The sequence below is a fragment of the Nerophis ophidion genome, linkage group LG02 (genome assembly GCF_033978795.1).
Source record: "Nerophis ophidion isolate RoL-2023_Sa linkage group LG02, RoL_Noph_v1.0, whole genome shotgun sequence".
Classification (NCBI taxonomy): domain Eukaryota; kingdom Metazoa; phylum Chordata; class Actinopteri; order Syngnathiformes; family Syngnathidae; genus Nerophis; species Nerophis ophidion.
This window is the reverse complement of record NC_084612.1, coordinates 20,570,161-20,587,136: the sequence shown is the minus strand read 5'-3', so window position 1 is coordinate 20,587,136 and position 16,976 is coordinate 20,570,161. Positions and strand designations below refer to the sequence as shown.

Genomic DNA, 16,976 nt, shown 5'->3' with positions numbered 1-16,976 from the left:
GCAAGCTAGCAGCTAAAATCCATCTGCAGTCGGCAGTGTTTTAGTTACTTCTAAATTACTAATCCTCGCCTCCATGTCGACAAATAAAGTAATTTTCTTACAAGTATCATCCATGCAGGACGAGTATCTAGATAGATAGAGTCCATACTAATATGATTACATCGATATGTTTTATCGTCACACATTTTTTTTTCCTTTTTTCGAAATGTATATTATGTTTATAAACTCAGGAAATATGTCCCTGGACACATGAGGACTTTGAATATGATCAACGTATGATCCTGTAACTACTTGGTATCAGATCGATACCTACATTTTGGTATCATCCAAAAGTAATGTAAAGTACCAAACAACAGAAGATTAAGTAATTACATTTGGACAGAAGTGTAGATGAAAACACGTTGAAACGTAAAATAACCAGATATTAACAGTAAATAAACAAGTGGATTAATAATCCATTTTTACATCTTGTCCCTCAAAATTTTAACTACATAAGAGAATGATAAATGACACAATGTTACTGCATATGTCAGCAGACAAATTAGGAGCCTTTGTTTGATTACTTACTACTAAAAGACAAGTTGTCTTGTATGTCCACTATTTTATTTAAGGACAAAATTGTTATTTGATTGCAACAAGAAACATATGTTTAATGTACGATAACATTTTTTTTATTAAAATATAGACAATAATGCCATTTTTCGTAGTGCCCTTTATTTAGAAAAATATCAAAAAGTATCGAAATACGAAACCCAAAACCGGTGAAGTTGGCACATTGTGTAATTCGTAAATAAAAACATAATACAATTATTTGCAAATCCTTTTAAACTGATATTCAATTGAATAGACTGCAAAGACAAGATACTTAATGTTTGAACTGAGAAACGTAATGTTTTTTTTTTTTTGCAAATAATCATTACCTTAGAATTTAATGGCAGCAATACATTGCAAAAACGTTGGCACAGGGGCATTTTTACCACTGTGGACTACAGGCAGGCCAGTCCATTACCTGCACTCTTTTACTATGAAACCACGATGTTGTAACATGTGGTTTGGCATTGACTTGCTGAAATAAGCAGGGGTGTCCATGATAAGGTTGTTTGGATGACAACATATGTTGTTCCAAAACCTGTATGTACCTTTCAGCATCAATGGTGCTTTCACAGATGTGTAAGTTACCCATGCCTTGGGCACAAATACACCCCCATATCATCACCGATGCTGGCTTTTGAACTTTGCGCCTATAACAATCCAGGTGGTTCATTTTCTCTTTGTTCCGGAACAATCAACGCCCACAGTTTCCAAAAACAATTTCAAATGTGGACTCGTCAGACGACAGAAAACCTTTACTCTTTGCATCAGTCCATCTTAGATGAGCTAAGGCCCAGTGAGGCCGGCCGCGTTTCTGGGTGTTGTTGATAAATGGCTTCCGCTTTGATTAGTAAAGTTTTAACTTGCACTTACAGATGTACTGACCAACTGTACTTACTGACAGTGGTTTTCTGAAGTGTTCCTGAGCCCATGTGGTGATATCCTTCACACACTGATGTGGGGTTTTGATGTAGTACTGCCTGAGGGATCGAAGGTCAAGGGCTTAGCCACATACATGCTGTGATTCCTGCAGATTCTCTTAAACTTTTGATGATATTAAGGACCGTAGAGCAGTGGTTCTCAAATGGGGGTACACGTACCCATGGGGGTACTTGAAGGTATGCCAAGGGGTACGTGAGAATTTTTAAAAATATTCTAAAAATAGCAACAATTCAAAAATCCTTTATGAATATATTTATGGAATAATACTTCAACAAAATATGAATGTAAGTTCGGAAACTGTGAAAAGAAATGCAACAATGCAATATTCAGTCTTGACAGCTAGATTTTTTTTGTGGACATGGTCCGTAAATATTGATGTTAAAGATTTATTTTTTGGGGGAAAAAATGTTTAGAATTAAGCTCATTAATATAGATGGATCTCTACTACAATCCCAAAAGAGGGCACTTTAAGTTGATGATTACTTTTATGTGTAGAAATATTCATCTATAATTGAATCACTTGTTTATTTTTCAACAAGTTTTTAGTTATTTTTTATATCTTTTTTTCCAAATAGTACAAGAAAGACCACTGCAAATGAGCAATATTTTGCATTGTTATACAATTTAATAAATCAGGAACTGATGGCATAGTCCGAGTCCATGGTTCTTGCCCAGAAAAGGGTGGAGTACCATCTCCGGGTTGGGGAGGAGACCTTGCCCCAAGTGGAGGAGTTTAAATACCTCGGAGTCTTGTTCACGAGTGAGGGAAGAGTGGATCGTGAGATCGACAGGCGGATCGGTGCGGCGTCTTCAGTAATGCGGACGCTGTATCAATCCGGTGTGGTGAAGAAGGAGCTGAGCCGGAAGGCAAAGATCTCAATTTACCAGTCGATCTATGTTCCCATTCTCACCTATGGTCATGAGCTTTGGGTCATGACCGAAAGGACAAAATTACGGGTACAAGCGGCCGAAATGAGTTTCCTCCGCCGGGTGGCGGGGCTCTCTCTTCGAGGTAGGGTGAGAAGCTCTTCCATCCGGGGGGAGCTCAAAGTAAAGCTGCTGCTCCTCCACATCGATAGGAGCCAGATGAGGTGGTCCGGGCATCTGGTCAGGATGCCACCCGAACGCCTCCCTAGGGAGGTGTTTCGGGCACGTCCGACCGGTAGGAGGCCACGGGGAAGACCCAGGACACGTTGGGAAGACTATGTCTCCCGGCTGGCCTGGGAACGCCTCGGGATCCCCCGGGAGGAGCTGGACGAAGTGGCTGGGAAGAGGGAAGTCTGGGCTTCCCTGCTTAGGCTGCTGCCCCCGCGAACGGAAAAAGATGGATGGATGGATGGATGGATGGATGATGGATGGATGACATAGTGCTGTATTTTACTTCTTTATCTTTTTTTTTCAACCGAAAATGCTTTGCTCTGATTAGGGGGTACTTGATTTAAAAAAATGTTCACAGGGGGTACATCACTGAAAAAAGGTTGAGAACCACTGTTGTAGAGGGTGAAAACCCTACATTCCTTGCAATAGCTGGTTGAGAAATGTTGTTCTTAAACAGTCCGACAATTTGCTCACGCATTTGTTCACAAAGTGATGACCCTCGCCGCATCCTTGTTTGTGAATGACTGAGCATTTCATGAAAGCTGCTTTTATACCCAATCATGGCACCCACCTGATCCCAATTAGCTTGTTCACCTGTGGGATGTTCCAAATAAATGTTTGATGAGCATTCCTCAACATTTTCAGTCTTTTTGCCACTTCTGCCACCTTTTTTTTAATCATGTTGCAGGCATCAAATTCCAAATGAGCTAATATCCATCCATCCATTTTCTACCGCTTGTCCCTTTCGGGGTCGTGGGCAAATGAGCTAATATTTGCCAAAAATAACAACGTTTTCCAAGTCGAACGTTAAGTACCTTGTCTTTGCAGTCTATTCGATTGAATATAGGTTGAAAAGGATTAGCAAATCCTTGTATTCTGTTTTTATTTATGATTTACACAACTTTACCTACTTCACTGGTTTTGTGTTTTGTATATTTTGGTAAATATGTATATATATATATATATATATATATATATATACATATATATATGTATATATATATATATATATATATATATATATATATATATATATATATATATATATCCATCCATCCATTTTCTACCGCTTATTATTATTATTCCCTTTTTTGGGGTTGCGGGGGGCGTTGGCGCCTATCTCAGCTACAATCGGGTGGAAGGCGGCGTACACCCTGGACAAGTCGCTACCTCATCGCAGGGCCAACACAGATAGACTGACAACATTCACACTCACATTCACACACTAGGGCCAATTGTGTGTTGCCAATCCCCAGGTGCATGTCTTTGGAAGTGGGAGGAAGCCGGAGTACCCGGAGAGAACCCACGCATTCACGGGGAGAACATGCAAACTCCACAAAGAAAGATCCCGAGCCTCGGATTGAACCCAGGACTGCAGGACCTTCGTATTGTGAGGCAGACGCACTAACCCCTCTGACACCGTGAAGCCACACACACATATATATATCAATCAATCAATCAATCAATGTTTACTTATATAGCCCTAAATCACTAGTGTCTCAAAGGGCTGCACAAACCACTACGACATCCTCGGTAGGCCCACATAAGGGCAAGGAAAACTCACACCCAGTGGGACGTCGGTGACAATGATGACTATGAGAACCTTGGAGAGGAGGAAAGCAATGGATGTCGAGCGGGTCTAATATGATACTGTGAAAGTTCAATCCATAATGGATCCAACACAGTCGCAAGAGTCCAGTCCAAAGCGGATCCAACACAGCAGCGGGAGTCCCGTTCACAGCGGAGCCAGCAGGAAACCATCCCAAGCGGAGGCGGATCAGCAGCGCAGATATGTCCCCAGCCGATACACAGGCGAGCAGTACATGGCCACCGGATCGGACCGGACCCCCTCCACAAGGGAGAGTGGGACATAGGAGAAAAAGAAAAGAAACGGCAGATCAACTGGTCTAAAAAGGGAGTCTATTTGAAGGCTAGAGTATACAAATGAGTTTTAAGGTGAGACTTAAATGCTTCTACTGAGGTGGTATCTCAAACTTTTACATTCCAGAGTACTGGAGCCCGAAATGAAAACGCTCTATAGCCCACAGACTTTTTTTGGGCTTTGGGAATGCTAGTTAGCAGGTCTAGCAAGCACGCGTCTATCAGTCCAAAACGGCCCGATATGTCCACATCCAGAAGTGTCTGCCGGTCGTACGTGATCACAGAGTGACCACGATGTGAGCCAGCCATAAAGTTTGTAGATATATATATATATATATATTTATATATATATATATATATATATATATATATATATATATATATATATATATATATATATATATATATATATATATATATATATATATATATATGTATAAGTGTTAGAGCGTGTGCCTCACAAAAAGGTCTTGGATTCGATCCCCGGGCTCTGGGTTTTTCTGTGTGGAATTTCACCCGGGACTGTGTGGGTTCCATCCGGCTACCCGGGAAACACAAATTTGTCTCTAGTGTGTGAATGTGAGTGTGAATGTTGTCGGTCTATCTGTGTTGGCCCTGCGATCAGATGGAGACTTGTCCAGGGTGTACCCCAACTTCCACCTGTATGCAGCTGAGATAGGCTCCAGCACCCCCCGCAACCCCGAGAGGGGTGGTGGAAAATAGACGAATGCATACATCTACAGATATATATCAATCAATCAATCAATCAATGTTTACTTATATAGCCCTAAATCACTAGTGTCTCAAAGGGCTGCACAAACCACCACGACATCCTCGGTAGGCCCACATAAGGGCAAGGAAAACTCACACCCAGTGGGACATCGGTGACAATAATGACCCAGTGGGACGTCGGTGACAATAATGACTATGAGAACCTTAGAGAGGAGGAAAGCAATGGATGTCGAGCGGGTCTAACATGATACTGTGAAAGTTCAATCCACAATGGATCCAACACAGTCGCGAGAGTCCAGTCCAAAGCGGATCCAACACAGCAGCGAGAGTCCCGTTCACAGCGGAGCCAGCAGGAAACCATCCCAAGCGGAGGCGGATCAGCAGCGCAGAGATGTCCCCAGCCGATACACAGGCAAGCAGTACATGGCCACCGGATCGGACCGGACCCCCTCCACAGGGGAGAGTGGGACATAGAAGAAAAAGAAAAGAAACAGCAGATCAACTGGTCTAAAAAGGGAGTCTATTTAAAGGCTAGAGTATACAAATGAGTTTTAAGGTGAGACTTAAATGCTTCTACTGAGGTGGCATCTCGAACTGTTACCGGGAGGGCATTCCAGAGTACTGGAGCCCGAACGGAAAACGCTCTATAGCCCGCAGACTTTTTTTGGGCTTTGGGAATCACTAACAAGCCGGAGTCCTTTGAACGCAGATTTCTTGCCGGGACATATGGTACAATACAATCGGCAAGATAGGATGGAGCTAGACCGTGTAGTATTTTATACGTAAGTAGTAAAACCTTAAAGTCACATCTTAAGTGCACAGGAAGCCAGTGCAGGTGAGCCAGTACAGGCGTAATGTGATCAAACTTTCTTGTTCTTGTCAAAAGTCTAGCAGCCGCATTTTGTACCAACTGTAATCTTTTAATGCTAGACATGGGGAGACCCGAAAATAATACGTTACAGTAGTCGAGGCGAGACGTAACAAACGCATGGATAATGATCTCAGCGTCTTTAGTGGACAGAATGGAGCGAATTTTAGCGATATTACGGAGATGAAAGAAGGCCGTTTTAGTAACGCTTTTAATGTGTGCCTCAAAGGAGAGAGTTGGGTCGAAAATAATACCCAGATTCTTTACCGTGTCGCCTTGTTTAATTGTTTGGTTGTCAAATGTTAGAGTTGTATTATTAAATAGAGTTCGGTGTCTAGCAGGACCGATAATCAGCATTTCCGTTTTTTTGGCGTTGAGTTGCAAAAAGTTAGCGGACATCCATTGTTTAATTTCATTAAGACACGCCTCCAGCTGACTACAATCCGGCGTGTTGGTCAGCTTTAGGGGCATGTAGAGTTGGGTGTCATCAGCATAACAGTGAAAGCTAACACCGTATTTGCGTATGATGTCACCTAGCGGCAGCATGTAGATGCTGAAGAGTGCAGGGCCAAGGACCGAACCCTGGGGAACTCCACACGTTACCTTAACGTAGTCCGAGGTCACATTGTTATGGGAGACACACTGCATCCTATCAGTAAGATAAGAGTTAAACCAAGACAGGGCTAAGTCTGACATACCAATTCGTGTTTTGATACGTTCTAATAAAATATTATGATCGACGGTATCGAAAGCAGCGCTAAGATCGAGGAGCAGCAACATAGATGACTCATCAGAATCCATCGTTAGCAATAGATCATTAGTCATTTTTGCGAGGGCTGTCTCCGTGGAGTGATTTGCTCTGAAACCGGATTGAAAGGTTTCACATAGATTGTTAGACGCTAAGTGTTCATTTAACTGCTCCGCAACAATTTTTTCAAGGATTTTTGAAATAAAGGGAAGGTGAGACACCGGTCGGTAGTTTACCATGAGGTCAGGATCGAGGTTAGGTCTTTTAAGAAGAGGATGAATAACTGCTTTTTTGAATGCTAGGGGAACAGTGCCCGAGGAGAGTGATAAGTTTATAATATTTAGCACTGATGGACCTAATAATACAAAGAGCTCCTTGATCAGTTTCCCAGGAAGAGGGTCAAGTAAGCATGTTGTCTGTTTTATTCCATTTACACGTTGTAACAATTCCTCTAATGTTATTTCCTCAAAACGAGAGAAACTATTTTGGAGGGCAGTATCCGCCGTATATACCATCGTATCAGTGTTAATAGAACCCCGTTGTAGCTGGGACGCATTGTCTTTAATCTCCTTTCTAATGACTTCAATTTTCTTACTAAAGAATTGCATAAAGTCATATATATATATATATGATATAATGTATATATGTATGATAAACTGTACAGATATCTACATTGAAGCAGCAGGTGTCCCTAATGAACTGTCCTGGTTGAACATATTCGGCCACGACTATGAGCTCGGAAGCGCGCCCTCTTGTGGCCATCACAAGTAAGTGCAGCACATAGAAGACGTGCGGTTAATTTTGCCGTCAAAATACAAAATGTCCCACAGGGTATGAAATGGAACAATAACAATTCTAAATAAGTTTATTTGGTGTTTTGTCTTCCAATTTGTCGGTGTTTTAATGGCACGGCGACCGCGGAGCAGCAGCCGAGCAGACTCACAGACTGCACTCACTCTTGTGCAGACAACCTGTTCACCTCGCTCTCTCTCTCTCTCTCTCTCTCTCTCTCTCTCTCTCTCTCTCTCTCTCTCTCTCTCTCTCTCTCTCTCTCCCGCCCCCCCCCCCCCCCCCCCCACTCCTTCTCCCTTCCTCTCTCTCTCCCTCAGTGTTGAGACAGGGGCGGTCGTTCTCAGTCCGCGCACATCTTCCACTTGGCCGGCATCACTTGGAGTCCACAGACACGGCTCTGATTGAGCCTCCTCGTCGTCCTCCGTCCTCACTCGGGAGCCGAGGTCGCTGCGCTCCACCCACGCCTGGCCAGAGTTCCTCCACCACGCACACAACAATCGGACGACTGTGTGTCACACTGCACAACTCCACTTTTTTGCCAAGAAGTCCTTGAAAAACATTGTTTTTTAATGAAGCTGAAGGTGTAAAAGTTGAACACGTCAAGGAACTATTTTACTGCCCGGGAAGTCGTTAAAGTGATTTTATTTGGAGGATTTATAACTTTTTTATTTTATTTTTAACATTTTTGGTGTGGAGCTTCTCGGAGGTGGTGCAGCGGTGGAATCCTCCGAGCGTAGCCGGGAGGAGAGCGCTCTGCGCCGGGGAGCAGGCTGACCCTCAGGACCGCACCTACCGAGGCAAGGTAGATTGATTGTACAATATTCATCTTATATTTGCCATGTACATGCACTTTTGCATTCGAATCTTTTGTTGCAGTTAAATAATCTGACGTTAATAATAAAGAGGCGGCATTCTGACAAGTTATTTTAAAACCTTTACATAGTTTGATACAAACTTTGATTAAGTTGTGCAATTAAATTTGTGATTAATTTAACCTAAAAGTTAGGGAAAAAATATCCCACCTTCCAAGTGGAGGTATAATTGTTTTTCCTCTAGATCAGGGGTCAACAACCACAAACGTTGAAAGAACCATATTGGACCAAAAATACCAAAAACTAATCCGTCTGGGAAAAAAATGAAAAGCCGTATATAAGTGTTATAATGAAGGCAACACATGACCTAAGTGTCTATATTAGCTATAAAAGCCTACTATCAAAATGACTGTGTCGCAAATCTTCATTGACAGAAATGTTGAAATGTAATATTTAATCTACACATTTACAACATTAAAAACCATTAGTAAATCAGAGGCTACTCAGAAAGTGAGACAACTCCTGGAAAAACTGGCCTTTAACGACCAAAGATATACAAACCCTGTTTCCATATGAGTTGGGAAATTGTGTTAGATATAAATATAAACGGAATACAATGATTTGAAAATCATATTCAACCCATGTTCAGTTGAATATGCTACAAAGACAACATATTTGAAGTTAAAACTGATAAACATTTTTTTATGCAAATAATCATTAACTTTAAAATGTTTTCAACCCACATTCAGTTAAATATGCTACAAAGACAACATATTTGATGTTAAAACTGATAAACATTTTTTGTGTGTGCAAATACTCATTAACTTTAGAATTTGATGCACGCAACACGTGACAAAGAAGTTGGGAAAGGTGGTAATAAATACTAATTAAGTTGAGGAATGTTCATCAAACACTTATTTGGAACATCCCACAGGTGTGCAGGCTAATTGGGAACAGGTGGGTGCCATGACTGGGTATAAAAGCAGCTTCCGTGAAATGCTAAGTAATTCACAAACACGGATGGGGCGAGGGTCACCAATTTGTAAGCAAATTGTCGAACAGTTTTAGAACAACATTTCTCAACGAGCTATTGCAAGGAATTTAGGGATTTTACCATCTACGGTCCGTAAAATCATCAAAAGGTTCAGAGCATCTGGAGAAATATCCATCCATCCATTTTCTACCGCTTATTCCCTTTTGGGAATAACTGCACGTAAACAATGATATTACGGACCTTTGACCCCTCAGGTGGTACTGCATCAAAAACAGACATCAGTGTGTAAAGGATATCACCACATGGGCTCAGGAACACTTCATAAAACCACTGTCAGTAACTACAGTTGGTCGCTACATCTGTAAGTGCAAGTTAAAACTTTACTATGCAAACCGAAAGCCATTTATCAACAACACCAAAGAACGCCGCTGACTTCGCTGGGCCCGAGATCATCTAAAATGGACTGATGCAAAGTGGAAAAGTGTTCTGTGGTCTGACGAGGCCGCATTTCAAATTATATTTGGAAACAGTGGATGTGGTGTCCTCCGGAACAAAGAGTAAAATAACCATCCGGATTGTTATAGGCGCAAAGTTCAAAAGCCAGCATCTGTGATGGTATGGGGGTGTATTAGTGCCCAAGGCATGGGTAACTTACACATCTGTGAAGGCACCATTAATGCTGAACGGTCCATACAGGTTTTGGAGCAACATATGTTGTCATCCAAGCAACGTTATCATGGACGCCCCTGCTTATTTCAGCAAGACAATGCCAAGCCACGTGTTACAACAGCGTGGCTTCGTAGTAAAAGAGTGCGGGTACTTTCCTGGCCCGCCTGCAGTCCAGACCTGTCTCCCATCGAAAATGTGTGGTGCATTATGAAGCGTAAAATACGACAACAAGACCCCGGACTGTCGAACAACTCAAGCTGTATATCAAGCAAGAATGGTAAATAATTCCACTTTCAAAGCTTCAATAATTAGTTTCCTCAGTTACCAAACGTTTATTGAGTGTTGTTAAAAGAAAATGTGATGTAACACAGTGGTGAACATGCCCTTTCCCAACTACTTTGTGTCATGTTTCGTGGTCCGGATCATGTGTTTGTGTTATTTCTGTTAGTTTGGACTCCCTTTGTTGTTTGTGCACCTTGTGAGTTAGTTTTGTCACCTTGGTAACTAATTATTTTCACCTGCCGCGGGTTCCAGACGCACACCTGTTTTTGTTAATTACTTTCTTATTCAAGCCTGCCTTCTCCCGTCAGTTGGTCTCGGTCCTTTGTTTGCGGTAAGCAACTATCATTTTGATGTATCTGGTTCTTGTTTCCGTGCTAAGTACTAGCCTTAGCTTCCCTTGCGTTCGGCACGCTTTTTCTTTTGTTTTTTTCTATCTGTTTTGTACAGTGTATTATTTATTAAATCATTACTTAAATTTACGTTTTTGTCCGGAGTATCCATGTTTGCACTGGAGGAACAATCCCACATTAAAATGCGACCCACACATGACACTTTGGCACGTGTTGCAGGCATGAAATTCTAAGTTAATGATTGTTTGCAAAAAAAAAAAAAAAAGTTTATGAGTTTGACCATCAAATATCTTGTATTTGTAGTGCATTCAATAGAATATGGGTTGAAAAGGATTTGCAACTCATTTTATTCCGTTTATATTTACATCTAACACAATTTCCCAACTCATATGGAAACGGGGTTAGTAGATATGTGTGTCCAAGTTAGGGAAATGGGATCCTGTCTTCTTTAAACAGATTTATTACAATGTTTGGCAAGCTGTGGCAATGTTTACTGTGGTCTGGAACAACATGGCACACAAACAACTATCTAAAATAAAGCCGATATTACATACAGATAATGTGTCATGAGACATGCAAAACCAAATTGTATACAAAGAGGATAAAAGTCAAGGATATTGAATGAGCTCAAATATACCTAGAAATGAGGCATGGTGATGCATGCAGCTAGCCTAAATAGCATGTTAGCACGGATTAACTTGCAGTCATGCACTGACCAAAACTCCTAATTAGCACTCCAACAATTCAATAACATTAACATTCATAACACAGCATAAAACGTCTGGTGGACAAAATGAGACAAACAAAAAAATATTTTCGCCCAATCTTTCTCCATTTTCAATCTTTTTTAAAAAAATGCTCCAGGGAGTCACTAAAGCGGCAGTAAAGTGCTGCATGCGGCTCAAGTGCCGCGGGTTGCTGACCCCCGCTCTGGATAATTTGTAACTGAGCAGTATGAAAAAATGCTTAGAGCTTAATTTTGACAGTATTGTAATGGTAGTTTGCAGTATTACACCAATACATACAACACTAGCTTTGAACACATTTGCATTATACCTTTACAAAGACATGTATACTGTATATTTCATAGAAGGTATTTATGGAAGTAGCTGTACTTACATGCGGTGTAGAAGTGGACTGCATCATTTGGAGAAGTACTTGTAGTATTTTTGAAAACATGCAAAAATGGCTTCATAATATTATGCAATTAAGATGTTTTTACAAATTTAACATGTCTGCACATGATGTAGACGTGTTTGCTGCATCATACTGATTTAATGTCTCTAATATTTTGGTTATCTTCTTTCTTCAAAATGGTCAAAAAAGGAGAAAAAATGCATACAGACAATATTATGATGTTAAGGTGTATGTGTCTGCAAAAAAATGAACACATGTCATATTCCACGTTTCGAAAGGTAGCCATGTGGTGTGGAGTAAGTGTGCTGCATCATACTGAGCAACGATGTCCAATGTTCTGGTTATTATTAAGCTGGTCAAAATATTAGAAAATAAACAAAACTGGCTTTACAATACATTGTACAATGTAGCTACAGTTTGCATGTGGCGTAGAAGTGTACTGCATCCCACTAAGCTACTAATTTGGTTATCTACATGATAGTCAAAATATTATAAAAAAATCCATAAAACTGGGTTTTAAAATATCATACGTTTAAGATGTATGTTTTACAAATATAAGGAACGTATGCCATATACCATGTTTCAAAATGTAGCTACAGTATGTGGCGTGTAAGTGTGCTGCATCATACTGAGCAATGTCTGTATCATTTTGGTTATCTTCGTGATGGTAAAAATATAAGAAAACCTACTAAACTGCCTTCACAGTATTTCAGTGTGTATTTAAGATAAATGCCTTCAAAAAAAATATTTATGTTTGTCATATAGTATTGCATGTGGTGCAGAAGTGTGCTGCATCTTACCTAACTAATAATTTGGTTATCTTCATGATGGTAAACTTTTTAAAAACATTCATATATACAACAATTTGTATTTAAAATGTATGCCTTTTAGAATATAACATACTGTATGATTGTCATATACCATGTTTTTAGAAATGTAGCAATAACTTGCATGTGGTGTGGAAGTGTACTGCATCCCACTGAGCTAATATTTTGGTTATCTGCATGATGGTCAAAATATTAGAAAATATCCATAAAACTGGCTTCACAATATCATGCGTTTAAAATGTATGTTTTACAAATATAAAGAATGTATGCCACATACCATGTTTCAAAATGTAGCTACAGCATGTGGCGTGGAAGTGTGCTGCATCATACTTAGAAATGTCTGTGATATTTTGGTTATCTTCAAGATGGTACAAATATTAGAAAATCTACTAAACTGCCTTCACATTTAAGTTGTATGCCTTTACAAAAATAATTAGTTTGTCATATAGTATATCAATGTAGCTATAGTTTGCATGTGGTGTAGAAGTGTGCTGCATCTTACTGAACTAATGTTTTGGTTATCTTCATGATGGGATACTTTTTAAAAAAACATGCACGTATACAAAATTTTGCCTTTAAAATGTATGCCTTTCAAGAATATAACGTACTCTATGTTTGTCGTATACCATGTTTAGAAATGTAACAACGACTTGCATGTGGTGTGGAAGTGTGCTGCATCATAGTGCATGAGCGGTGTCTCTTAATACTTGGATTACCTCGTCAAAAAGGTCAACATATTATGCAAACAGCCACAATAATGACCATATTGTGGGATTAAGCCATTAATACAGCTTGGGGCGGTATAGCTCGGTTGGTAGAGTGGCCGTGCCAGCAACTTGATGGTTGCAAGTTCGATTCCCGCTTCCGCTATCCTAGTCACTGCTGTTGTGTCCTTGGGCAAGACACTTTACCCACGTGCTCCCAGTGCCACCCACACTGGTTTAAATGTAACTTAGATATTGGGTTTCACAATGTAAGGCGCTTTGAGTAACTAGAGAAAAGCGCTATATAAATATAATTCACTCACACACATTTATTTGATGCTGTCGCTGTACCTAATTTTGTGGCCCGTGATGACATTCTATTCATCTGAGGCAAACGTGCGGGTGTGTTAGGGTCAAGTGCGTGACCCCCCCCGGCATGTTATATAACACATCCTTCCAACCCGCTCCACCTGTCCTCAGCACCTCGGCGCGAGGAGCAGAGAAAAGTGGTCACGCTAACGTGCTCACCAAAACAATCCGTGTCCACCGCTGATGTCCTATAACAGAACCTCGCCTGTAAGCTTTCTATAATCCACCATTTGTGATTGAATTACCCGCCTTTTCAATTGAATGAAATGTCGTAGCGCCGTGGAGCTTGTTCCGGAATATTACTTTCATGGCTTAAAGGGAAATGAAGGAAAAACAATTGGCCCAATTCTTTCTTTTCTTTGTTATGCACGTGGACAACAAGCACTGAGCAGTGACAGTTGGATGCTGTGTGTGTTGTGCAGGTTATGACGGAGTGCAGCTGAACATGGAGCTTTTCTGGATTTTGTTGTTTTCTAGCGTCTATCCGCTTGCTCGCTGCCAAGGAGTTTACGGTAAGAAGGACAACTTGTTATCATCATACAGTACATCAGTGCATCAGTTTGTTGTTTACCACTTTACTTAAAAGCTGTAAAGGTTGCTTTTGGGAGATCAGCAGTATTAATACATTTTTAGGGGGAAAAAGTGTGTACAGTGGTGACTTTATTAGTTCCGCCCCATACAGTGGAAATAATGCAGAGCAAAACTGCAGCCATCATGGAACCTTTTTTTAACATAACAGTCATGCAAGTGTAAAAATAAGCCAACCCTGGTTCATTTTAAGACATAACTGAAAGGACAGAGTTGGTCTTTTGTGTTGTTGTTTCTGTTTTTAACTCTATTTACGCTTTCATGCTTTTGCTTTCTCAACTTCCTGTGTTTGACGGAGCTCCCGACTCTTCATTTGTAGCGCTTTAAAGCACAGAGGCAGTCAATTAGCTTTGCTTTGGCACACCATGTTGTATCTCCAGTTGCTGGTCCTTATAACACATTTTTTCACTCTTTCCTCCATTTCATATCACTGTCTTTCATGCTGAGTTAGACTTTTCTATGCTACTTTTCCCTCTCAATTATTTTCTACTTGGTACACAGGAAATTCTTTGCCACTTGCCAAGATTAAAAAAAATAAAATTCCTAGAAATTTCCACAGTTTTAAGAGTTATTTACTTATTTTTTGTCTTTGACTAATCTTGATTTTAGCATGAATTATATTTTTTCTATTCTAGTTTCGGAATGTTAAACTTGAGAAAATAACTAATCAAATTTGATAATTGGTTTCCCGCACATAGAAAATCTTGTTTAGAGATTCTGCCAAATTTAAGAAATACAAGTTGAATATTGCTTGTTTTCAGACAAAAATATTTATTTATAGATTAGTCCTACTAATTTGTAGATATAAAAATCTTGATATAGGATGTCTTCTCAAGTAAAATTATTTGTCCATGCAGCTATTAAAATTCACATATATTTTTGTATGTTTTTCCTATGAAATAAAAACGACATGTGACAATAACTTTTAAGCTGACTTATGATTAATTTAATATGTTTAAACGTATAAATGTTGTTACAATGTTGTCACACCAGGAGATGGATTATTTTTGCTTCTTCGATGCAAGGAGAATATGGGACGAGCCAGACCTGACTGTGAGTACATGGTTGTTTATTAGGAATACTAAATACAAAAATAAACACACTAAGGGCGCTCACAAAGAGGTACAAAACTTGGCTACAAAAATACAAACAGGAAAACAAAACAACTGCTCGATGGCATGAAAGACAATGAACTGAACTTAAACTTGCACTGTGGCAGAACTATGAATAACTAACACAAAAACACTTACTGTGACTGGTACAAGGGGCATGGATAGCAAGGTAATTGAGGGTGCGTGAAGGCATGAGGGCATGAGGCAGAATGCAAAAATCCCAGAACGATCAACAGAAAGCAAGTGACATAAATAGTGGCCGTGGTAACTAGAAACAGGTGTGAGAGGCTGATGATCGGGGCGTGACTAGGGGAAACTAATGAGTAGCTATGGTAACAAAAACAAACCAGGAAGTGAAAAGACAGAACCAAATGTCCAAAAAAGCTAACCGAACATGACCAAAACAAAACATGATCCATAGGTGTGACAAATGTTGGATAATCGTGTTAAACAATGCACACGTGTGAAATCATGAGGTTCATGCAAACATTTTTGCATAGCCGGAATACAGAGTTTTGGAGTCCCTTTTTAACAGTGGACCATTTGTGATGTCCCATATTGACGTACTTGTGTGGGCATCCTGGTACATTCTGCCATCCAACTTCCTACTGTTGCCTGCTGTGTTAAGGAGAATATATACTCTTGCATAAGCAACACAGCTTTGCTCCTCCCCCTGTGTACCCACTGCCTAACCCCCTTAAATCCCCAAAAAAGAAAAAAAATAACAAAAACCTTTGCTTCATATCAGCAGCGATGCGGACCACAGAGCAGACGTACTTGAAATGCACACATTTTTATATGAGATAAAGCAACAGTGATTAAACATTTGAATGCAAATGGAAATTATGTACTTATTATGTACTCTAAAAGTAATTACTGAATGTGTCGTTTTTTAGCTTCTCGTGTTATTGTGTTCAGAAGAAGTCACACAAATGACACTCTTTTTTACTTTTACTGCTAATCTTGTGCTAACAACAGGTTCAAGTCCGACACATATTCTTTACACACACTTCCCTCTTCTCCGTCAATAACTTTTCAGGCATGGTATGTTCACGAACAAAGGACATTTAAACTTTAATAACACATGAACACAAACACTAACACCAGAAGGTTGTTGCAATAGTTAACAGTTTTTTTCTAATTTTCAAATACATAGCTCTCTCGTGTCCCATGACCTGATCAGTGGAATAGCGTTGCAAATTCAGCCTTCCCGGTAAGGTTTATTCAGGTGTATTGGATAGAAGGCTTCGCCGGATAATCGAACCTCGGATTCAGGAGGAACAGTGTGGTTTTCGTCCTGGTCGTGGAACTGTGGACCACCTCTATACTCTCGGCAGGGTTCTTGAGGGTGCATGGGAGTTTGCCCAACCAGTCTACATGTGCTTTGTGGACTTGGAGAAGGCATTCGACCGTGTCCCTCGGGAAGTCCTGTGGGGAGTGCTCAGAGAGTATGGGGTACTGGACTGTCTTATTGTGGCAG

At 40.3% G+C, this 16,976-nt stretch overlaps 1 protein-coding gene across 3 annotated transcripts in view; it reads left to right on the top strand.

The window, feature by feature from the left end:
- The first annotated feature begins 7,982 nt into the window (after window positions 1-7,982).
- Window positions 7,983-16,976, top strand: part of LOC133537626 (MAM domain-containing glycosylphosphatidylinositol anchor protein 1) — a 569,362-nt gene continuing 560,368 nt past the window's right edge. For all 3 annotated transcript variants that reach the window (XM_061878797.1, XM_061878798.1, XM_061878796.1), the window contains exons 1-2: window positions 7,983-8,454; window positions 14,219-14,308. In XM_061878797.1, the coding sequence (XP_061734781.1) occupies window positions 14,242-14,308 (67 nt within the window). In that variant the 5' untranslated portion in view covers window positions 7,983-8,454; window positions 14,219-14,241. The remainder of the gene's footprint in view (window positions 8,455-14,218; window positions 14,309-16,976) is intronic.